Below are 24,262 nucleotides of genomic sequence, written 5' to 3' on the forward strand. Positions count from 1 at the left end.
GAGATCCTGCACTGAGAGAGAGAGGTTCTTTATATTGACCCCACTTGAGCAAAGTCTTGTTCTCAGGCTGCATGGCTGTTGTACGAAGCAGCTGGAGAACAAGCTTGACTAGCACAGTGCATGCAATTATTTGAATGATGGCTGCTTCCTATATGTAGTTTTTTAAACTTCTTCAATCTTTTATTTGTAAACACTCGTCCCTTGTTTTCATGGTGACACTATCTCTTGGTTTGGTTGATGTTAAAACAAAGCAGTAATTATCTGGAGTCTGTTTTCTCTCACTTTTCCTCCCCAGTGGTTTTATTCACTCTACCAAATGCATTATTTCAGTGACATATCAAATAAGAAACAGCGAGGTGGACAACTTCTAGTTTTAGATGCAGGACTCAGGTGTGCATGCTTTCCAGCCCAAATCAGTTCCTGTATCACATTGCTTTGAGGAGAGGTCAGTGAGAAGAAGCACAAAAGAAAAGGAAGTCCAAAAAAAAAAAAAAAGAGCTGGAATTAAAGCAGTTAATCCCTTCAGGGGCAAGAAATGAACAGATGGAATAGGAAGGTAAAGGAAGAGGAACACCAAAGAGGCAGGTTTAGGGCAGGGGATGGCAGCGGCAAAGCAAATAATATGGAAGTGAATATGAATTAGAGTTTAATGTGAATTAGAGAACCAAGGGAGTGGTGAGGGGAATGAAGTGTTGGTGGACGTGGAGTCCTGTAGGCCTGCCAGGTGGATGACAGATGGAAGAAAGATGGTGGAGGTGAAGATGGAGAACAGACCAAGCTGGAAGCAAATGCAAGACCAAAATGCAAGAAGATATCTAAAGAAAGATACACCAAAAATAAAGGAGAAGTCTTCATATTTATCATGTTCAACACGTGATCAATAGCACAGTCACTGGGACTTTCCTGAACTTGTTTGCACCAGAATATCATACACTTGGAGGGGGGGGGGGGAATACTTTTGCCTTAATTTTCATTTTCTAGTTAGGGAATATTCACTGCAATTCTTTATGAGTTACTTGCTTTAAAAGTTATTTACAGCTCTTTATGAGTTTCATGCTTAAAAATGTGACCCTTACCTCTGGGTGGAGTATCTCTGTACTGTAACCCCATGCTCAGAAAAGTCAGATGAGAGGGAGGCAAACGAAGGGGCAACAGCAGAGCCAGCTATCAACAGAACAAAAGCAACACACTGGTGAAAATCAGTCAGGCTTACTCCTTTGTTGTTAATGTCATTCTTTCTTCTTGTGATAGCCACCGTCATTTCTTATGCTGTATATTGTAAGAGTACTTGAGACCCTTTGCCATCTGAGGAGGCCCAATTGTACAAATACAGAACAGGAACAGGCATTTTCAAGAGCTGCTTGAAAGACCCTGAGATTTGTCATGTCACTCTGAAGTAAAATAATTGCTCTAAAATGGGAGGTTTGATAGAGAACATTTATGGACAGACAGAGGGTGCTGTGTGAAGGAGCAGAAGCTAGGTTCTGCTTTGTGAAAATGTAGTATGGGTGTTACAATTAATTTTCTCTTTAAGAGAGTCTCTGGAAACACATCAGCCTGGTCCCACACCCTGGGCCATTGTGGCTTGCAGTCTCTAAGTTCCAGCACTAAAAGTCCTCCATCACTTAGGTTTCATAAGAAAAAACGGTTTTCTCTGATAGTTTCCCATGGCACATATGCCCTAGGAGAACTGTGAAGCTGCTCATGTCCCAGACCCAAGTCAAGTGAAAGAGGCCAAGACATCACCAAAAGATGAAGCATCTCTCTCCTGGTAATCTACGAAGAGTCACAGCTCTTCCTGTTCTCAAAGCCTCAAGCTCACTCCTCCATGTCATTTCTCCGTATGAACACCTAACACATCAAAAGTGAGTAGATTAGTAAAATGAGAAATGATAGGGACACAGCAGAGAGGGTGCTCTGATTAAACACAGTTGTCAGTAAAAATGGTAGGTCTACAGGGGGCAGCAAGGAACTATCCTGCCGTGTGGAATTTCTCTGAGGTCCTGAACACCTCTGATGTTGACTCCAGAGACGCTTTGGTCAAAGGGCCACAGCCAACTTCTGTGACAGTATTGGTGCCTATTCACAAAATAAAAATCAAAACATACTATAAAAATGTGTCATTGACTAGGTATAACTAGTGTAAATGTCTCCTTTTTAATCTGGAATCATCTTTATTTCAAGGAGGTCAGAGTGTACCCATACCCCCAGTGACTTTGCAGATAACACAAAAGGGTTGTGCTGCCATCCAGAGGGATCTGGACATGTTGGAGTGGTGCACCGATAGCAAAATCATGAAATGCCAAGTCCTGCACCTGGGAAGAACAACCCCATCCACCTGTACGCACCCATCTGGAAAGCTGCCTGTCAGAGAAGGATTTGGGGACCTGGTAGTGGACACAGGAGGTTCCCTTTGAACATCTGAAGCAGTTCTTTACTGTGTGGGTGACTGAGCACTGGCACAGGTTGCCCAGAGAGGCTCTAGAGTCTCCCTCCTTGGAGACCTTCAAAAGTGAACTGGACATGGTCCTGGGAAGCCTGTTCTGGGTGGCACTACTTGAGTACGGGTTGGACCTCATGGCCTCCAGAGGGCTGTGCCAGCATCTGGGATTTTGTGAGCCCCACCAATGCAGGTTTTGCTATTCATCGAGAGAAAAAATGAGTGATATAACTTCACGTGGTGTATTTCTGTAACCATCTATGGTTTGCAGTTAAATTTGCGCTATTTATTTATTAAAATATCTGAGTCACACATGCAACTGTGAATATATTAAGCTTTCCCAGATACCAGGAGGATACACACAAGTGTTATGGAAGTAGAAATGCAGAAGAAAACAAACAAACAAACAACAACAACAACAAAGTGGAAAAGAAAAACAAATCCAGAACTGCTTTTTTTAAAAAAAACCTTTTGAATCATGCTTCCATAAAAGGCAGCATGCCCTAATGTAGGGCAATTTTCATGCTGCAAAGAGAAAAAGAATTTTAAATCTAATCAGCATGACATATTTAGAAAGATCTGGGGAGTAATAAAAAAGCCTGTATGTGAATGTGTGCATGTGTGTGTGTGCATGCACAGGTTTTTTTTTTTAACAGCTGCATGGAACAACCTGTTTTAAATAAGAACAAAGGTGAACAAAGCCAGTTGTCAGTGTATCTCACCAAATGAAGTTTTTAGTGTGCATGATGTAAGCCATATAAAATGTATTGCCTGAGATATAACAGCACAGGGTCCAACTTGAAGTCTTTTTCTCAGGCTTTTCCTACAAAGTCATGTTTCAAGAATTTATTACATCTATCTTCATTATTTATTTGTGTTCAGAAGGCACAGCGTATCACCTTGTTCACCGTATCTTCACCAGCAAATTAATATCAGCCTCTCCCCTCCCTCAATATTTTAAGTTTTCACATTTTGTCAGGATACCACTGGACTCATATTAGTATGTTACGCTCAGAGCAGGCAACTGGGTGAGTAGAAATTGTTTGACTTACAGATGAGTTTGACTACCAAAAGGAAAAAATGAAACATCATGGAAGATTTTCACTGTTCTTGAGGTTTTATGAACAACAACAACAAAAAAATACCAGTCTTGCAAGCTACACAAAGTACTTTTTCATGTATATAAGTAAACACAAACTCAGGAAGAGCTTTGTTCTGTTTTGCACAAATAAAAATATTTGGACTTTTTGTTAGATGATAGAAAACTTGGAGAGAGTTGCAAGGGCTGCTTTCCTTGTAAATGTTACATATGTTTCTACACAGAAGATAAAGAGCCAACAGAGAGTAGGGTAGTCTGCTGGAAAGATTACAAAGCCCTGTTTACAGAGAATTTTATAATAAGGCAATCATTTGTTACAAGTCTCTACGATCTACAAGAGAAGTCCATTGCTGTGCACAGTTCACTGAATTTTAAAGAGAGCAACATATCAAAGAAATGTGTAGTCTATTAGCACATCATTAAGCAGTTAAACCAATTCCATCCTTTGCTTCCCAGTTACTCTCCTCTATGGCAGAGACAGTGCCAGATGCACAGTACAACTTCTGACTTTCAGAGGTGAGCTGGAATTTGGGATTCCTAGCTATTCCCTCCCCTGCATGAACTTTTTTTTTTTTTTTCCTTCTTATCTGGCCTCACCATGTTGCAAGTGCTGCTTTAGTCAGGAATTCTTGGACTACATCATCCCAATATCCCAATGACAGCATAAACAAAAAGAGACATGACGTTCTGGGGAGCAGGTTAGATTTTTCCAGCCTTTAATGTGACTTAAAAGTGATGGTATTGTTGAGCAATAACAACATACAAAGTGTCTTTATACTTATATATATTTATATATATATATATATATACACACACACAATATTCAATTACCATTCAGTAGAAGTTGTGGAGGTTGAAAGCCAGTTTGGCCTTTGCTGTGACGTCCTACGTGATGCTTTCTCTACCTTTGGCACTGCTGTAGTGGTGGTACCTGGAGTAGTTGGCCTGGTGGTGGAGAACACTTTAATTATTAGGTCCAGTGGGGGCACAGACATACCTCAGCTAGTACTGGCTGGGCAGGCACAGCACTGCCATGCTGTGCCTTCTTTAACAAGTCTTGCATCTGCTGGCTCACAACCAGATGACTTCTGTGTGTCTGTGTCCCATTCCCTGCATTTTTATTTCTAAGTCATGGAGTAAGCTGGGGGTTCTGATGGTCTGGGATAAGAGCCCTGTGGGGCGAGCTTGTGGTCACAGGTGCTATTAGTGGCTATCATGAGGCAGTGTATGTGATATATGTCACCTTGTGTCAATGATCCAACCTATTTTCGGTATCTTCCAGCATACAATTGGGCAGGTCCTGGAACAGGCTGCCTGGAGGGGTTGGAGGCACCTGAGACTCAGGTAGAGCAGGCCCTGTGCTTGGACCTGCTCTTAGACATCCCCAAGGTCCTTTCTGACCTTGACCATTCTGTGTTTTTATGATTTGGCACTGTCCAGAGGATGCTTTGGGCTTCCTTGGGACTCTGCTCGCATCTGGGTGAGCAGTGGTGGCATTCTGTGATGCGGCGGCCTCCTCAGAGGCCTTGCTGTCCGCTGCTGATCGTGGTCCAGCACGTCCACCAGCAGATGGCTCAGCAACTTGCTTGCAAAGTGCTTCGCACCCTTCTGGTATGGATTGCCTCGAGACTGCCAACATGCTGTTGCTACTGATTATTTTGCTAACGCGGGATGCAGACTTTTATGCAGGTGATCTAAAGGATCTAAATGCTTCTGGCGATCCCTCTGGGTGCCAATGGTTGATTTTTATTGTAGTGTTTCCCATTATGTATGTGGTGTTCTCTGGCAATTCTATGTTCAGTTGAGACTCTGATGAGTGTGTAGTAAAAAGAGCCTTGAATAAAGAGCATAAAATCAGTCATTAAGCACCTGCTTTGCAAATGAACACTGTCCAGCTCGTATACAGAGAGTCCTAAGTAAAAATAATGATAGAAGAGGGAATTTAATAGTTTCCCAAAAATATAAATACACACTTGTCCATTTTTGTGGATAATGATATTAGATGTGATAAGTTTTCAATGTTTTGGGATATTACAGGCTTCTTGAGAAAAGGGAACAGGAAGAGGAAGAGAAAAGAAAGGGGTAAGGAGAAGGGAAATGGGAAGGGCAAGGGAAGGGAAGAATGGTTTCTAGTTCTCCTGGTAAAGACTGAAGATGGAGACCATGGCCAATCTAGGGAGTCATTTGGTAAATAGAAGGAATGCCCAAATTCTTTTGTGGTGGTTGGGGAACAGAGGTGCTGCTGCAGGACTTTTAAATGCCAGGAGTGGGCAGAATGGTGCTTTGCAGACTTTATGCATACTCTCGGTTGGCCTTGCTACTCTGCATGAATTTTGGAGACCAGACAAGCACACACGTTAAGTCCACTGGGGATTTTCAGGTATTCATGCCTCCACCAGCAGCACGAAGCATCCCGGTGAGGGTTCCCCGAGGATCCTTTACCACAACCCCACATACCCCAAGCCCGGAGGGGGCTTGTCGGGTCCCGAGCTTGGCGAAAGGCCACTAAGAGGAGATGCTGCCCGAAGCCCCCCGCGGGCCGGGCAGGGCCGGGCAGGGCAGGGCAGCCCCCTCCCCTCTGCACCCCCCTTCTCCCCGCCGCACCCCCGGCCCCGCAGCCCGGCCGCCGCCTTCCCCGCTCCACCCCTTCCCCTGCCCCGAGCCGGCGCGACCGGCGCCGCGGCCGGCACCGTGCGGCGGGGACACGGAGGGGACACGGCGGGGACACGGAGGGGACACGGCACGGACACGGCGGGGGGACCTGAGCGACAGCTCCGACCCGCCGGGGGCTGCGGGCTATTCCTTTCGGTAGCTTAAAAAAAAAAAAAAAAAAAAAAAAAAAAAGTCCATTTATAAGGTAAGATCATGCCAATTTAATAATTATTTTATTTATTTATTATTATTGTTATTACTATTTTGAGTTGGAGTAGCTCCCATCCGTGCGCACGCCACTCGCGAGCTGGATGCCCGGCATAGGCAGGGAGCAGGGGGCTGCCCTGAGAGGGGGAATTTTGGGAGCTGCTGCTGGGGCCGGGAGGGAGCCCGGAGGGAGCACCCCCAGTGCCGAGGGGTGCCCTGGGGCTTTCTGGGGAGAACTGAGCCCCGAGGGGTCAGGGGAGGACAACCACGGGGCTGGCAAACGCGATCGCCGAGCGGAGCGCGGCGCCTTCCTTTCCGATGCTCTGCTCGCCCTCCCTCCCGGCTGGGAAATTAATGGGGGTGTCTTAATTGGGATAGAGGGTGGGAAAAAAATGCCTGTCCGGTTGTAATGCTGTTTCATTCCCTGAGCAAGTTTCGGTTGTGGTGTTGTTCGTCGAGATCTTTGGTGCGTTCCTTACCTGGAGAAAGTATGGGCAGGTCGGTGGGGCGCTGGACCTCGTAAGGGTTCCTCCTCCTGCCTTACTCACTGTGCGGGCTGACAGACAGCCTCAGCACCGACAGACTGCTTCGGCACAGGGGAATTTCATTTGTACAAAATCAGGGTTAGGAATTAAAAAAAAAAAAAAAAAAAAGGAGAAAAGTAGCATTGTATGAGACAATCAATGCCAATGTAAGACGATTTCCTAAATCGAGAAGATGTTTTCCATGATATAATTTGGGCACTGTCATGTAGTTTTGAAGTAGCAGGAGTATTAATTTGCTTTTAATTTTATTTTATACAATCACTTCTCAAAAGTTAATTCAGCAGTGAAGAATATGTTTGTTGTTTTTTTACACTTTAATTTTGCATAGTAAATAGCCACAAAAATGTGTCCTTAGGTTCACTAGAACTGGTAACTATTTTTTTTTTTTAACAAGTTGTATTTGTTTTCATATTTGACCCTGTGATAACAGAACAGCATCTCGGGAAGTTCTGTAGCAAGGCAAAACAAGCAGATGCCTCTTTGTTAGTCAGCTTTAAAGTCTGATGAATTGAAAGGAGAAAGGAGCACAAATGTAGTTTGTTTATTGCTTTTCCTGCCCTAGGACCTGATCTCATTCACATCTTTCTTCTGTCAGCTGAGATGCGTATAAGTGTATAAGGTATAATCAGGCCTGAAGCTGATGATTTGAAAGAGCTGTCTAATTTTCAGTTTTCCAGCTTAAGTGTTGTTAGGCCTGATTGTTGCTTCCTAGGGAGCCTGGCCACCTTCTGCCTCTGCTTAGTTTGAGTTGAAATTGTAGGTTCTCAGAGTCCTTGAATCCAGCCTGGTGGCTGGGACACAGAGGCAGTCAGAAATGGAGAAGTGGAGAATTTCCCAGTGGCCATAGAAATAATCTTCAAAATCAGCTGTTATACATTAAACAGAAAAAAAAAAATAAAAAATAAAGAGGGAACTGCTTTATTAAGTTAAAGTACCTCTTGGTGGTGTTTGTTGTCCCTGGATTCTAGCACTCAGCCCCTCACATCACCTAATGGGCAGCAGCTTTTGACCTCCTGCTAGGAAGTTGTCTAGTCTGCCTAACACTGCACCAATGCAGTACCGACTCTTCAGGGCTCAAGTGGAAAGGCAGAAGAGAGGAGCTTGTGAAGGTGTTTTCTTGCCCAGTCCTTCCTCAGGACAGCTGTGTGAGTGGCAGAAACGCTGCCAGCTGGTGTGGTTGGCCCCTCGTGGAGGAAGCAGCCTTCACCAGCTGCCAGCCAGCTTATCCTTGGAGTGACTGTGTCCTTGTTAGTGTGCTTCTCTTAACCCTCACTTCCCAGCCACACACAAAATAGGGTAGAAGTCATTACATCACATCACAACAAGCTTTTAGGAGTTGAAATGGTGAAGGAGGTACTACAGGAGAAGTACATCTGAGGTGGCTTTGTGCTAGAGCAGCAGTAAAGAGCTCTGTGGACCTCCAGGCTATGTATAAACTTAGCTAAAAGGTGCTCCTGAGATCTTACCTGCTTCCCATCCTCCTTCCCATCCTTCTATCTGGTGTTCCCTCTGCTGCCCCTGGCTTGATAGTGCGGGAAATACCTCTTCAAATATCTCTGGCTTACTCTCCGTGTTGGCCCCTCTTGTGGGTTCTTCATTAAACACTTGGAGATACCTTGAAAGCTTAACTTAGTCTTCTTGCACTGGGGGGAGCTAAACTAGGCCAGCACAGCTAAAGTGTGGTGCCAAAATGTTGATGTGTTGATGCACACATGAACTGCTCATTTCAGGTCATGTTCTGCCTTACCAGGGTTTCCTCGCATAGCTGAATTCCCAATTTCTGCCTTAGAGGTGGGAAAGGCTGTGCAGTCATTGGAGATGTTTTTCTTATCTTGATGGAAGCACTCTGACAAAAGGAAATGGAAAGTGCAGTGCAAACTCTGGTATAATTTTCAATAAATGTTTTGGGGGCTTTTCACTTTTACATTCTGTGCTTAAGACATTCTGAAATGAATGCTTCCATAAGAGGACAAGTGGCTTACTGGAAATCACCAAGCATCTTGCCCTGGATAACTGAAACTTCTTTGTGTTTTCTTAAAAGATTGTAAGCCATCTTGGAGAATTGCTCTCTTATCAGCTGTCAGTGCTAGGCATGGCTTTTATAGTTCCCAGTTTGCTGTTTTGATTATAATTCAAATGCATTCATAAAGATTATGGTCCTTTAGAAAGCAAGAAAATGCTTACTGATCACTATTTGCAATCTTTCTGCAAATGTAGGCAAGAACTAATGCTTGATTTTGGCTCAGGTCTTGCTGCTGTTACTTCTTCTACCATTTACAAATAAAATAAGTCCCATCTGAAATCCAGTAATGCTCATCTAAGTTGTGGTATGAAGTTATCACTGTGTCTTTCAAAACCACCAAAACATCATTCTCCAGCTCTAAGTTATAATTTTTGTTGGAGTCTCACTCAAGTCTGAGAGGAGATGCTGTGAAAATAGTAATGTGGGGTTCCTCCTGCACATCTCAGCAAGCAAATGTGACATATGCAGAAGTAAACCAGCAAAAACAGTGTATATTGCTAAAATAAGTCTGTAGCTTTAGTGCTTCAATTAATTGATCAGAGTTAAGGGAACGTTAAACCACCCTGATGGCTAACCAGCAGCATTAATCCAGTGCAGACTCCAGCAAGGAGCCCTTTCAGTCCTTGTTCATTCCCATTGGAAGGACTGGAGAGCCATCTGTGTCCTATGTCACCCATCCTTTGGGGCATAGTCAGTGCCCCTCGTAAGGCAGGAGCAGTGCTTGCAGCAGGCTGAAGCCCTGCCTGTGCTGGAGAACTCTTCCTTCACAACATACCCAACGTGCCTCTTTACAAACCCAGTCTGCACTGTAATCCAGAACTGTCTCTTGCAAAGACGTTGACACAATAGCCAGACTTTCTGGCAGCAGGCATCTGGCTGAGGGGGGAAAATTGTATGGTTTTGGCCAGGTTTCCAAACGGAAAAAATGCCTTCTAGACCTGAAGGAGTGATTAGCCCCAGCCTGAGCAAGTAATTCGGGACAGGTAGGACAAAGCATAGACATATAACCATAACAAAAGAAGTGGAGCAACATCCCTGGAGGGACAGGGCTTGGCAGATATCAGCATCCCAGCCCACTTCTGACAGTCTGAAGCATGGAGGAGCGAAGGGGAAGCAGAAAGACCTTGTGCAATGAAATGCTTCAGCACCAAACCCACAGGAAGGAGGGCAGGGAGGGCCTGGTGCCCACTCCCTCACACCTCCACTCTTGCTGGCTGTTTCCAGCACATGGCTCATCAAGAATGTTAAAACCAAGTCTGTAGCTGCTCTTCTTCCACTCTTGTGTCTGCAAATCGACTGATTTATGAAAATTTTCCTGTTCTTAATCCTGCGGTTGGTTTTGTGCTGTCATGGCACAAACCATGCCAGGCTGTGCCAGAAGCTTCAGTAGGCCGGTGTCCTGCCCTGGCACCAGGATTGGGTACCTCTTCCATTGTGGTACAAAATTAGGGAATGGTGTTGTCCTAGGATGTTTTTAACTGAGGCAGCTAACAGTTTGCATATAATTGTACGTAAGGATTTGCTATTTTATTTACCCAATTTACTGTAAAGGAGAAAGGAGGGTACTGCGCCAAGCTCAGCAGCGCTTTTCACTGAGAAGCAGGTGTTATGGTGAAGCAGTTACAATGCGTTGAGCAGATCTGCCTTCCCTTCATCCCTACTGTGGTCTGTATGTTTGAGTCCTTTATACTCTTATTGATGAATGCAGATAATATAATTATACCCAAATATTTCTCATCTCTTAAAAAAAAGGCAAACCAAGACAGAAAATACAAGGACTGGACTCAGAGTGCCAAACTGTTGGCTTGTCAGTATTTTGACTAGCTCACATTTCATTATTAAAATGCTGCCTTTTTTTTTTTTTTTTTGCATATTTTGACCCTGAATGCAGGTGTTTTCAACCTCCTGACAACCCAGAATGCAGTTGCTCCAGACAAATACATTAAGGACACACGTGCTCTGAGTCTCTGAGGTGCTTTCAGAGTTTCATCAGAGCCCACGCAGGTCGGTGTCACTTAGCAAACACCAGCAGCAGCAGCAGTCAGATGAAAAGCCTGGTAGCAGAGCAGTTGTGAGGGTCAAGATGGGGCAACACCACTTTGCAGTCCTGCTGAAATTCCAGTTTAGCCACTGAGGTATGAGAGTTGTACAGCAGACAAAAGCAGGAGTGAGCTTCAAGTTAACTTTATTATAGTGGTTAGCAATACCGTGGAAGAGGTGTAGATATTGTTTATTTCTTTGGCACCTGCGCAGCTTTCCCATCCATCCCTCACAGAAGCAGCTTCCCTGGCTGTGGAAAACAGAAGTGTCATCAAGTGTCGGACTTCTGTGAAAGCTCACTTGCCAGATCCTAGGCAGTCCAGTTTCACTGTCTAAAGGCTGAGGCAGAATAGAAGGCTCCACGATGTTTCCTACCTTGTTCAATATGCATACATAAGCTAATTCACCTAGTTGTATTGGCACAGTTATGGTATTTTTGCTTTTCCCAGAGGTGCAAGTCCCATTATTCCACACTGCTGACTCTCCTAAGAGTTGCAGCATGGCAGTAACAGGCAGTAATGTTCTTTCTTCTCCTCCATTTGCTCTGTCTCATCCCTGGCTTAGTTTATCAATCAGGTGTTGGTTTTGTTTGTTTGTTTGTCTGTTTTCAGAGAGGGATTGTCTCAGCAGCATTCCCCACTAGGTTCTCAGATAACTGTGAGGCCAGTGAATTGTTTTGCACTCTGCATAGCATCCTGGCTTCATTGTACCTCCTATAGCAACTGCTGGGTAAAAATCACATATGCCCTTTACGAACAGCCTAGGAATTCAAAATCATACACAATTTTCTGAGCATCTCTACATAGAGATAGGCTTTCAGAAGGGAATATTTTTAAAAAGAAAACAAAAGAGTCTTCTGTTCTTTGAATTTATAGGTGCCACTTTAATTTTTTTTTTAAAGATCTTGCATTCTTGTATATATGTTCGTGACTTTGGGAGCTGGTTCGTTCAGAGCTCCGCCAGGCTAGTTCCCACTGTTCTGTTGTGGCAAAAAAAAAAAAAAAAATATATATATATATATATATATATATTCTGTGAGAGCACGCATCCTATTTCTTTATAAATGTAGCCTGGGAGAGAGAGGGAGAGTTCTTGGCAGAAACTTTTGCATGAAGCAGTGTGATGGAGTAGCTATGGAATATATTTCATGCTAATAAAGTTCCTCCTTTGGTGTGAAAAGGGAGTGCTTTGTGAGTGGCAGCAGGTCTTTTTTTTACTTTTTGACATTCTAACGTGACCCATAGTGAGGCATATGCCAGCATGTTTTTTCAGTCCTTTCCAAAGAGTTGCCAAAACTAAAGAGATTTTTTTTTGTGACCCAGCAAGGTTGGCTGCAAGGTTTGTTTGTTTTTCCCTCTCCTGCTGGTTCCTACTATTCTCTTACTCCCACATCCTATCCGACTCTTGTTTTCAAATGCATTCTTCAGCCTTCTCCTTCCCTACCTACTGCATCCTGTTCTGCTTTCTGACTTCCTTTTCTTTTCTGATAGCTTTGCATTCTAGTTCCTGTTCCTTCTGGTCCCCGAGGGACAAAGAGTGAAACATTAATAGTTGCTGGAAAACCAAGTGAATGTGGCTAGTTTTATGAGTTTAGAGTTCAGGTCAGCGCTCTGGGAGACATTGCTGGTGTTTCACTTTGTGCCCCGGAGCTCCCTGCACCACTTCATTGCTGGGGCAGCAGAGAGGAGTGTGTACCTGGGCTTCACCCACTGCCATGTACAGTACGGCATTTTACATAGCAATACTGATTAAAGTCAGTCTTTGCTAAGATTTGGATCTTTCAGTTACTACAAGTCAAATTGTGGTGGCAAATTGCTCTGCTGTTACCACCTTATTGTTTGTCGCAGTTAAAAGAAGTTTAAATGTTTCAGGCATAGGGTGAGCAAAACAAGTGGACGTGAAACATTACACTTCTTTATATGGGAGTTGTAGGTGCTTTGACAGTGATTTGAAAAACGTCATTTCACAATAAATTAAGCATGCATGCCTGTATCTTTTCTAAATCATACTGCTGTTTTTACAGTAACGCTCTTATATTAGTAGGGGATATATTCCTGTGTTATCTGTACCTCTTTATCAGTTGAGGATCACCATCCTCATAAGTCTGTGCTTTTAATATATGCAGATGTCAATGCAAATGTCTTGTGCTGATGTCAAAGTATTCTCACTATAAATCACAGATACAAAGTACCTATGAGTGTGCTTCACTTTCCCATTGAAATGTTGTATAGGTAATGGGTAATGCATTTTCCCATGCTGGAAAATGTAGGTCTATATTATCGTTCTGAGGATAGATCTGATTTGTGTTTTTATATTGTCTGAAAATACAGCTTTAAAGGCTATATAGTAGAGAATTTTCCAGCTACAGTTAGCTGTAGCCAAAGGTTTGATGGGTCTGACCTTTGTAGTCAACAATATCTGCTATTGGAAATGGAAATGCAACAGGGAGAACAAACCTCTCAACATAAGAATTGCTTTGCTGGCAAATTTCTCTTACTGCAAATTTCTTATGCCTGGGATGCCCAGATGGTTATCAGTCATGTGCTAACATATTCTTTTGTCCAGCTGGTTTGTTTATAACCAGGATTGATCCATTTATCTAGTTGCATTAGTTTTTTTTTTTTTTAAATCTTATTTTACACATTCTTATGTATGTAAGACATTATTGAGGAAATCACCTTTTAAAAAAAGTTCAGTATAAATGGATTGGTGAATAGATATATCTGTCCTGATATACCCTTATCAACATTATCCTAGCTGAGAAATAAATGTAAAGGAGTTAAAAACTGGTGTGTCTGCTATCTATACATGTATAATATTTCACTGTTTTTCAGAATTCTAGATGATTATTTATAATCTTCTCTTAATTTTAGAATTTAAAATAGTTTGTCTTGGGAATGTAAGTGTGATAGGTAGTTACTTGTTGGAAGGCTACCTACGTTATTAATGGAGAAAAAAAATCCTAATAAAATGAAAGTGAGTTAAAAATGGAGAAAAACACCAAACTGAGAAATGTGCCAAATATGTATATACTTTAACGTTTTTGTTGTAACTTGTTTCAGGTTGAAGAAACTTCTTGAGCAGGAGAAGATCTATCAAGCCCGTAAGGAGAAAGAACATACAAAGAGACTCAGTAAACTAAGAGAAGAACTTGTCAAGCTCAAGTCATTTGCACTCATGCTGGTGGATGAAAGACAAATGCATATTGAACAACTTGGTCAGCAAAGCCAGAAAATACAAGATTTAAATCAAAAACTAAAGGAAGAAGAAGAAAAGCTTAAAATCATTACTGCAAAAGCAAAAGAGGATGGACAAAAACTGATGAAGTTAGAGACAGAACTTGAACACAAAACATCATCATTTTCTCAAGAACATGAGGAGATGACGGCAAAACTGGCTAATCAAGAGTCACATAACAGACAGCTAAGGCTTAAGTTGGTTGGGTTGACTCGCAGAATAGAGGAGTTAGAAGAAACTAACAAAAGTCTTCAAAAAGCTGAGGAGGAACTTCAAGAACTAAGAGATAAAATAGCAAAAGGGGAATGTGGGAACTCTAGCTTAATGGCAGAAGTGGAAAACCTTCGCAAGCGTGTGCTTGAAATGGAGGGAAAAGATGAAGAGATCACAAAAACCGAATCCCAGTGTAAAGAACTGAAAAATAAACTGCAAGAGGAAGAGCACCATAGCAAAGAGTTGAAACTTGAAGTGGAAAAGTTGCAGAAGAGAATGTCAGAACTGGAGAAGCTGGAAGAGGCTTTCAGTAAAAGTAAGTCTGAATGCACCCAGCTACACATAAACTTGGAGAAAGAAAAGAATTTAACTAAGGATTTGATAAATGAGTTGGAAGTGGTGAAGACTCGAGTGAAAGACCTTGAGGCATCAGAAAGTAAGTTGGAAAAGGCTGAAATAAGCTTAAAAGATGACCTTACAAAGCTGAAGTCATTTACTGTGATGTTGGTTGATGAACGGAAAAATATGATGGAAAAAATAAAGCAGGAGGAAAAAAGGGTTGAGGGTCTAAACAAGAATTTTAAAGTTGAACAAGGGAAAGTTATGGATGTAACAGAGAAGCTGATAGAAGAAAGTAAGAAATTTTTGAAACTGAAATCTGAAATGGAGGAAAAGGTGTCTAGTTTGACAAAGGAAAGGGATGAGTTGATTGGCAAACTGAAAAGCGAAGAAGAAAAATCCTCTGAACTAAGCTGTAGAGTTGACCTGTTAAAGAAAAGAATTGATGGTATGGAGGAAGTAGAAAGAGAAATTACGAGAGGTCGAACCAGAAAAGGACCAGAGCATGGTTGTCATGAGGACAACAAGATTAAGGAGCTTACCATTGAAATTGAAAGACTGAAAAAACGTCTCAAACAATTGGAAGTGGTTGAAGGAGATTTGATGAAGACAGAAGATGAATATGATCAGCTAGAGCAGAAATTTAGGACTGAGCAGGATAAAGCTAACTTACTTTCTCAACAGCTGGAGGAGATGAAGCTCCAGATTGCCAAAAACAAAGCAATAGAAAAAGGTGAAGCAGTGAGCCAGGAGGCAGAGTTGAGGCACAGATTTCGTCTGGAAGAGGCTAAAAGCAGAGATTTGAAAGCAGAAGTTCAAGCTCTTAAGGAGAAAATCCATGAGCTGATGAACAAAGAAGACCAACTTTCTCAGCTTCAGGTTGATTACTCAGTTCTGCAGCAAAGGTTTATGGAAGAAGAAAATAAGAACAAGAGCATGGGACAGGAGGTTCTGAACCTAACAAGGGAGTTAGAGCTTTCTAAGCGTTACAGCCGCGCTCTGAGGCCCAGCATGAATGGACGAAGAATAGTCGATGTTCCTGTGACGTCCACTGGTGTGCAAACAGATGCTGTAAGCAGTGAAGCAGCAGAAGAAGAAACTCCAGCTGTGTTTATACGAAAATCCTTCCAGGAGGAGAATCACATCATGAGCAATCTGCGACAGGTAGGTCTGAAGAAACCCATGGAGCGTTCTTCAGTCCTTGAGAGATATCCTCCAGCGGCGAATGACCTTGCAATGAGGAAATCTTGGATACCATGGATGAGGAAGAGGGAAACTGGGGCTCAGGCAACTCCAGATAAAGGAGCCCGAGCCCATGGTAGTCCAGCGCATCCTGGGGAGGTTGTCCTTTCGCCAAAACAGGGTCAGCCTCTTCATATTCGGGTGACACCAGATCATGAGAACAGCACAGCTACTTTGGAGATAACTAGTCCAACATCAGAGGAGTTTTTTTCAAGTACAACTGTCATTCCTACTTTGGGAAATCAGAAGCCACGAATAACCATAATTCCCTCTCCAAATGTTATGCCCCAAAAAGGAAAAGGCAGCGAAAGTCCAATGGGCCCAGACCGTTCTATGTCTCCAGTCACGATTACAACATTCTCCAGAGAAAAGTCTCCAGATGGAGGGAGAGCACCCTTCGTCGACAGACCTGCATCACCGATTCAGATTATGACAGTATCAACATCTGCAGCACCAACAGAAATCTCTGTTTCTCCTCAGTCACAAGACACGACCATGGGAAGGGCTGTCTTCAAAGTTACACCAGAAAAACAAACCGTCCCAACTCCAATCCGGAAATACAACGCCAATGCCAACATTATTACAACAGAAGACAACAAAATCCACATCCACTTAGGTTCCCAGTTTAAACGCGCTCCTGGTGCCACGCTGGATGGTGCAAGTCCTGTGATAACAGTCAGACCAGTGAACATAGCAGCCGAGAAGGAGGTTGTCACTGGCACCGTCCTTCGATCACCCCGGAACAACCTGTCCTCGCGACCTGCAGCGAGCAAAGTGACAAGCACTATCACTATAACTCCTGTTACTACGTCTTCCACACGAGGAACACAGTCAATGGTAAGCAGCATGGTCTCATGGTCTCATTTTGTAGTCTCTGTGGTAAGGAGAAGGGAGATCATAGTTTGGGTTTGGGACACCAGCAGGGCAAGAATGGGTGGGAAGAGGATAAAAACTCTTGACTTCCCTACATTTATTTCAGATATAAGCTTAAACATAAATTCAGAATTTACCTGATTTCCCTGTGGTGGAAATGGATATTTTTATACCAGCATTGGACACTAGTATACTTTTGGCATTATCTCCCAAAGGATCAACTCTGAAAAGAAATCCCTGCAAAGTTACTGAAAATAATGTCAATCCTGTAAAATTCCAACTGAAAGAAGGAGAGGGACAAAGAATGATGGAGCAAGAAACTCTATTTTTATTTTTCCGAAGTGCAAATTCTGACTCCTGAAAATACTCCTAATAGGTTTTGGCCCAGCTGGAGAGTCTTCAGAGTCTGATCACGCAGGCTGGTATTTCTTTGGTAGAATCCCCTTACATTTATAATTTAATTAAGATCTGCTGTACTGAACTCCAAAGGAATGAATAGCCAGACATGGTATCATTGCTTTTGGCTCCAAGTCTTTTTCAGCCAGCAAATACTAAAGATCTTTCTGTTCCTCTGACATTCTCAACTTTTATAAGGGCCATGTTACAATAGTGCTTCCTCCACAATATTAGAATCATAGAATCATAGAATCATAGAATGGCTTGGGTTGGAAGGGACCTTATTTTTTGCTGATCTCTCTCTGTGCCATAGTGGTGGTTCCCTAGTTTCTTTTTCATAGAAAATCAAATTTAAATCAGTCTCTCACCTCTGTATTTAACCACATTGGACGAGATTTTTTGATAGGCCTACCTCCAAGGTTTACTAGGCCTTGGACATCGTTTTGCATTGTTTTAGTTGGGAAAGAAGGTTTTGACCAAAATATAAAAGCAGCAGTACTGAATTAGTCCAAAATATCATTTAGCTATACAGTAGCTTGTAGCAGATGCTTTGGGTAGAATTATTTTAAGTGAGTAAACATAGATTAATGTTTCCTTCAGTGTCTGTTCCCAATTTTTGGCTAGGTGGGTACTTCTTTCTGAACCAGAGCTTGTAGTCGCCTCTTTGTGTTTAATAGACTGTGGTAGATTTTTATTTTTATTTTTTTTCAATAATTCCTCATTCTTTATTACTGGATGTCTGTCCCTTCTATGATGATGCTCTGAACCATGACACATAATTTTTTTTTGTTTTGTTTTCAACTGGCTAAAAAGTGGCTTCTTTCTTCACTTCATCCCTGATTTGGAATGTAAGGAAGAATCGTGGCTCAACCCTGCAATTTACTTTATCTTATGCTTTCCTTTGTTTTTTAAGACCCCTACCAGGAAACTTCTAACAAGCCCCAAAGTGCTTTTTCCTCTCTATGAAAAAAATAAAAAAAAAGGAAGAGAAGTTGAATATTCACCATCTGGTATGCAAATGGCTGTTTTATAAACACGTGCAATACCCCTTGTTGAAAAAACAAGTTGTAATCATTTACTTGGTAACACTAGAAGAAACCAACATAGATACCGTTTTGAGGGGGTGAGTTCATAAAAGCAAAGAAGACAAACCCATACAAAGCTGCTTTCTTAGCTCACAGGTTTTACTTTTTTCTAAGCTCTCCTCATATGAGATGCTCTGTACAATGTACTTATGCAGTACCAAGCTCCAAAGGGGAAACTAATTCTAAGTTTCTCGCTGGCACTTTCTGCTACAACAAATTTACAGTTACAGTTTTCGTATCTGAAAACATGTGACTCTTGTTCCAATTTGAAGTTATAGAGTTGTCTTCTGTACTGCAGGCACTGGAGCAGTTAACTTTAAGGTGCACACATGGTACTTTCAAAGATTCAGCCTGACCTGTGGTGTCTGCCTGCCTAAGAGTCTAAAGCCAGAGACTGGTTTTGTGGTGGAGCAGGTAGGCGGGTGGAGGACTATGGGGCGTTACTGTTGATTTACAGCAACTCTTCTGGTTCTCTCCTGGTGACCGAGGGCACAGGGCACGGCTGAGAGGCTGTTGGGTGCCAGCACTCACTGGGAACACATTAAAGTAGCTATAAGGCTACTCTCATTTGGGCAGTGTTTAGGTTGAGATCAGCATCTAAATTTACATTTAGCTCTTTGTAGGCGTCCACTGGGCTACCGTGGCTGCACTTAGTGACCAGGCCTCAAGTCCCACCCATTCAGGATTCAATTGCCTAAACATACTTCTTTCATGCCATTTAAAGTGCTGTCAAGTAGGCTGCCTAACTTCCAGCTGCTTTATCAGAGGTTGCAGGTCTACTTAGATCCTCTCTTATCTACCAGCCCTGTGCAGATAGCTTGAATAGCCCAGAGCATCTCAAATTGCACTGGATACCTTTGCCTCAGCTGCTGAACCGAACCGTTTTTGTCCAGGGTAAGCTGCTCCCCGATCTGATTAAGAACAAATGCTGAAAATGCACCTCTGTTATTAAAATATCCCAGAAGTGAACATGTGCATGAAAGCTCTCTTTTCCATCAAATGCACCACGCAAGATCTGTTACAAACCACCAAAACACAGTAAATGTTGTGTACATTCAAATTGCTTCTCGCCCTTTAATGCAACTGTCCGACCTCACTGATTAATGCACTTTTAAGTGAGCTCTGCTTATCGACCCAAACAGCTTGGTGGCTGCACGTATTTGTCCCACAGTCAGAATGCAGTAATGTGTTCAGTGGCCTGCCTCTGGCTGCCTGCACTGCTCTAGTACCATGCACAGCCAGCTCACAGCCAGGGAACTTCACCCTGCTTTCCTCTGGAGCTGCTTCGCTGCCAAGTTGTGCTGGCTGCACAAGAATTGAGCGGGTTTTCTGGGGTTTCGGCCACAGACATGACTGAAGCCTCCCAGCATCCCGTGCCTGCTTCTGCCGTCACTCTTGCTTGCACAAGGGGACGTCTTGCTGAAGAGCCACCTTTGTGCTGTTTTTCTTTGCTTAGCAAACACAAAATGCTTTTGCAGCCGTCTGTGAAGCGGGCATTAGCTTCTACACGATCAACATGTTTGTATGCCACAATGAAGGAAACTAAAAATTTTAAAACAAGTTAAGAGTTCTTTTCAAAGTGATTTTGAGTGATTTAGGCTTGAAATGAGTAACTTGAAAGCACCCAAATCCTTAGCTAATAATTAACATGCGAATAAAGCTGAAGAAATGCCTGAGATTCCAGCTACTTCATTTGATTGCCTCATGTTTACACACTGTGGAGCTCTTTCAGGGAGCACAAGATGTTTGTCATTTGGGTTCCCTGGGATGTTGACATATTTTCCAAGGCTGATGGAATGCATTTGCATGTTTTGCCCTACAGAATTGTATGGACCTAACTTGTTTTGACATCTACATGTGAGTTCCATATTAGCCTTTAGACTGCTATTGTAAATGTTGCTTTTAGTTATTGAAAATGGCTTCCTTCCTGCCAGGCAGACAGCATTCAAGTTTTCCAATTGTGATTTTTTTTTTTTTTGTGTACACATAGGGTTTTGAACTGGTTTTAGAAGATTAAGGAATGGCTTTCCTTTGAATGCTCAGGATGCAGACAGACGGCTCTGATGCTACTGGCTGGAAATCCTTCGAGAGAGAAAAATGCTCCTTCGTGGAGCATTTTTTAAAAGCATTTTAAAGTAAATGTGCAAATACATGTTACAATTGACAGAATCCCCTAATCCAATCTTCCTCAGCAGCTTAGTGTTATTTTGCTTATATGCCATAACTTGCAGAATTTATTCATTTAGCAAATAGATCTTGCTAGGATTTCAGGATCGTACGAAAAGTGTTGCCTTTTGTGAGATCAAAATCTTCACTGCTATCTGAAAGGAAAAAAGCCAAATTTGACATTCAGCTGATGCAGAAGTTGTCCCTGTTAACGTGTGTCTATATTGCAAACTACAGAAGGTAATGCACATTTTCCTCTCAGGACTGTCATGGTTGTAGGTATTTCTTTTAGGTTGCAGTCCATAAGGGCTAGCTTCCAGTTTTGGTCAATATTATCTGCCCAAAAAAGACCAGTTGGCTCTTTTGAATCTTTTTGTCCTATCCAAGTGCTCCTTGTATGTTTACACAGTGGGATTTGATTGCCTGAACCTATGTGTGGATTGCCGTTTTCAAAGCCATGGGATAGCCTGCCTGGCCGCCAGCTGGCACTGTGGATGGGCACAGATCCCTGGTAGCTGCTGTGCTGGATCTGCCAGCCCTGTGCAGAGGGCTCAGGCCCTCAACCAGCTTCCCTCCAGAAGAAATGAACATTAAAAATTGCTCTGGGCCTTTTTAATTTAATTTTATTTTTTTCTGATGTCCCCTAACTTGAGGATCAGTGTGCTGTAGTTAAGGCAAAAGTGACCACCTCCATGCTGCCCTGAGGTAGGCCTGGAAATGCGGTCTCCTTTGCCAGAGTTCACCAGGTCATGGCTATGGCTCCCACGTCCTTCCTCCTGCAGGAGAAGGAAATCCAAATCTTTGCCCTGTCTCTGTCCTGGCCCTATTTGCTTCCTTCTGCCCCCGTACTTCCCGATGCAGAAGTGGCTCCAGCCATGGCCCAGCGTACTTGGGGAGGCAAAGTTCAATTTTATTTACATGGCTGAGAGATCTTGTCCCAGCCCTGAAAACATGGCAATTAGTCAGGGCTCAGCTTTAGCCAGTCAGGCCTCTGAGTGAGCCCTGCATTGTGTTGTGCTGCAGAAGCAGTTCTGCAGGCATTCCTGTCCTTAGGACATCTTGATCCAAAATGCTACCTCAGCTCTGGAAAGCTAGTTTCACCCTGATTTTGTACCTTCAGCCCTGCTCTAGTAGCATTTGCTGATGCCAGGTTTGAAATGCAAACATTAATTTGCTAATAGGCATGATTTGGGACATTGTTGCTTCAGAGGTAAATGAAGAACCAGTTAAAAGTGTATAATGAGAATATATGAGAAGCAAAAACCCTCAGTTCACGTAATTTCTCTCTCTGTGTGTCTCTTTTGCAGACAGGACAGGATGGGTCATCCCCGAGACCTACACCCACCCGCATTCCTGTGTCAAAAGGTATGAAAGCAGGAAAGCCAGTAGTGGCAGCCCCAGGAGCAGGAAATGTGACAAAATTCGAGCCTCGTGCTGAGACTCAGTCTATGAAAATAGAACTGAAGAAATCTTCAGGCAGCGGTTCTGGCTCCCTGGGCGGGGGTCAGGGCTGATGGCGGTGGCTCAGGGGGTATGGTATGTTCTGCAGGTGTTACTGCTACCATGAACTCAGCCCCCTGTCTGTGTTTGCCCATACTAACGAAGCCCGGTCACTTACAACAAACTAATGAGTGTGTGCGTTGACTACTTCAGTAACAACATCCTTTTGCTTTCTCCATGAAGGGGGGAAAAAAACCACCAAAAAAGGCATTGTATGTCAGGAATACGTTCAGCCGGGGAGGTGAGAACGGGCAACCACACCAAGTTATTAATCCAGCCCAGGAATTCTTAATGATAGACTTGATCAGTTTTAAATAGATCAAAGGAAGATCGGTCACTTTTAATAGATTGTGTCCCATGTTAACAGATCACTTCCCACCCTGGCTACTGGGTGGAGCACCTGCCTGTAACCCCCTTTCTGAGAGGCTGCCCTGTCCAGGGATGCAATGCCAGGATGCAGTGACCTTGAGGTTTTATTTTACTAAAAGGCCGTGCCTCAGGTGCAGGAGGGAGAGGCAAAGGACCACGCTTTGTGGTCCTTTGTGGTCCCAGCCTTCACTCTAGGAATCTCTCTTTTAAATCAGCATTTCTCCCTTGTGAGCTGCTTTCTCAAGGCGGTGACACAATTGAAGGGGGTATGGAGGTTGTCCAATGCAGGCAGCAGCAGCACTGAGCAGCAGTGTATTTCTTCCCAAGTGGGGTCCATGCTTGCAGTCAGTGCTTACAGTCAGGGTCTCCATTCTCTGACTTTGACTGGGTTACTGCCAGTTCTGGGGCTGGATGCAGGCAAGTGAGCCAAAAAGTGTTTAGTCTTTAAAAAGAGCTTCAGAGAAACATTGATCTGGCCAAAATCAATACAGTCCATTTGTGCCTGCTCGAAAGACCACAGAAGTCTATGAAGCAAGTCATTCAGCTGGCTTCATGAGGTTTGCAGTTTTCCTTGTTGGATGGACTTGTGCTCTATAGTTAAACATGAGTTCCCAGGCATCCTTATGGGGGACATTAGAGGGGAAATCAACACAGATTGCTGGCAGCAAATTGCTATCTAAAGGCACAGCTTGTGCATGGGCAGTCAGATAGATAGGGTTTGGTATGCGAGTTACTCTCAATTCTCATTTGTTTGAAATATTTTGTCTTAAATACAGACCACCTAAGAATACCATGGAGATTCATCTTTCTTCTCTCTTTGCAATTTCTTCATTTACATGTTTGCATTTTTAAGCATGTTTTAAGGAATTGTTCCAGCATGGAAATGGTGTGGATATTGATGATTGTTATGGCTATTTATTTAATAACACTAAAGTTATTAAAGGGCATTTCTATTAAGTGATCAATTTTCACAGGAGAAAGTTACAAACAAAAGAAACTGAGCTGAGCAGGCTGATAAATAAGGGTTTTAAAGCTTGTATGTCTCAGCCATCACGGAAGACTGTAAAGGACCCAATGGTTAGGAATAGCTTTCGGAAGGAAAGGCAGGAAGACAACGCATAAATAATAAATACAATTCACAGGAAAGAAAATGCACGAGTGGGTGAAATATTAAATGGCTTTTTGTCTGGGAGAAGAAATTAGATGGAATAATCTGCCACAGAAGGTCAGCAAAATTATATTCAATCCAAGCAATGTTTAGTCTTCAGTCTGTGCTTTGCAATGCTCTTCAATTTAAGATCCAGATATGGCCATTATCCCAGAGTAAAGCTGGCATTTTTTGATTCACATGAAGGACACTTTGTCTGTGATGTAAAAGCTGCTGTCATATACAAAAAGAAACAGGCTTCCATTTCTACATGTGTGTAGCACCTGCAATACCTGCTAATTTTAAGGTTCTGGATCCTATGACATCTGCAAATCAGATTCACTTGAGCAGCATTTTTCATAATATTCGAGAATTTCAGATAAAACTTGGAGACTGGAATTATCAAGCGGTGTGGTTTACCATGCCAGAAATGCATCAGATCCTCTCAACTAAGTGTTATCACTTAAAAGCTTCAATTTGTCAATAAATGGTTGCTGAGATCTTACTGTTCTTGTAAGATAGACTTGTATTTTGTAAGATAATAAGATTGTAAGATAGACTTTTCAGCAGATGTTTGAAGAAAACACGTTATTAAGAGCTTTTAGCTGGATAGTCACTCTAAATACTGGCACTGAAGCAAGCCTTTAGTTCAAAACAGTCATTTAAATAATACTGCAAACATGAGCCTC

The 24,262-nt window shown here is 42.8% G+C and overlaps 1 protein-coding gene across 6 annotated transcripts in view; it reads left to right on the top strand.

The window, feature by feature from the left end:
- The window catches only part of FILIP1 (filamin A interacting protein 1), a 121,999-nt gene that overhangs the window by 92,521 nt on the left and 5,216 nt on the right, over positions 1-24,262 (top strand). For 4 of the 6 annotated variants that reach the window (XM_032184382.1, XM_032184384.1, XM_032184383.1 and 1 more), the window contains 2 exons: positions 14,069-16,874; positions 21,865-22,093. In XM_032184382.1, coding sequence (XP_032040273.1) covers positions 14,069-16,874; positions 21,865-22,071 — 3,013 coding nt within the window. In that variant the 3' untranslated portion in view covers positions 22,072-22,093. Of the gene's footprint in view, positions 1-6,375; positions 6,397-14,068; positions 16,875-21,864; positions 22,094-24,262 lie in introns of those variants that run through there. The other 2 variants (XM_032184388.1, XM_032184386.1) reach the window with 2 other exon arrangements.

Source organism: Aythya fuligula, chromosome 3, assembly GCF_009819795.1.
Source record: "Aythya fuligula isolate bAytFul2 chromosome 3, bAytFul2.pri, whole genome shotgun sequence".
Classification (NCBI taxonomy): domain Eukaryota; kingdom Metazoa; phylum Chordata; class Aves; order Anseriformes; family Anatidae; genus Aythya; species Aythya fuligula.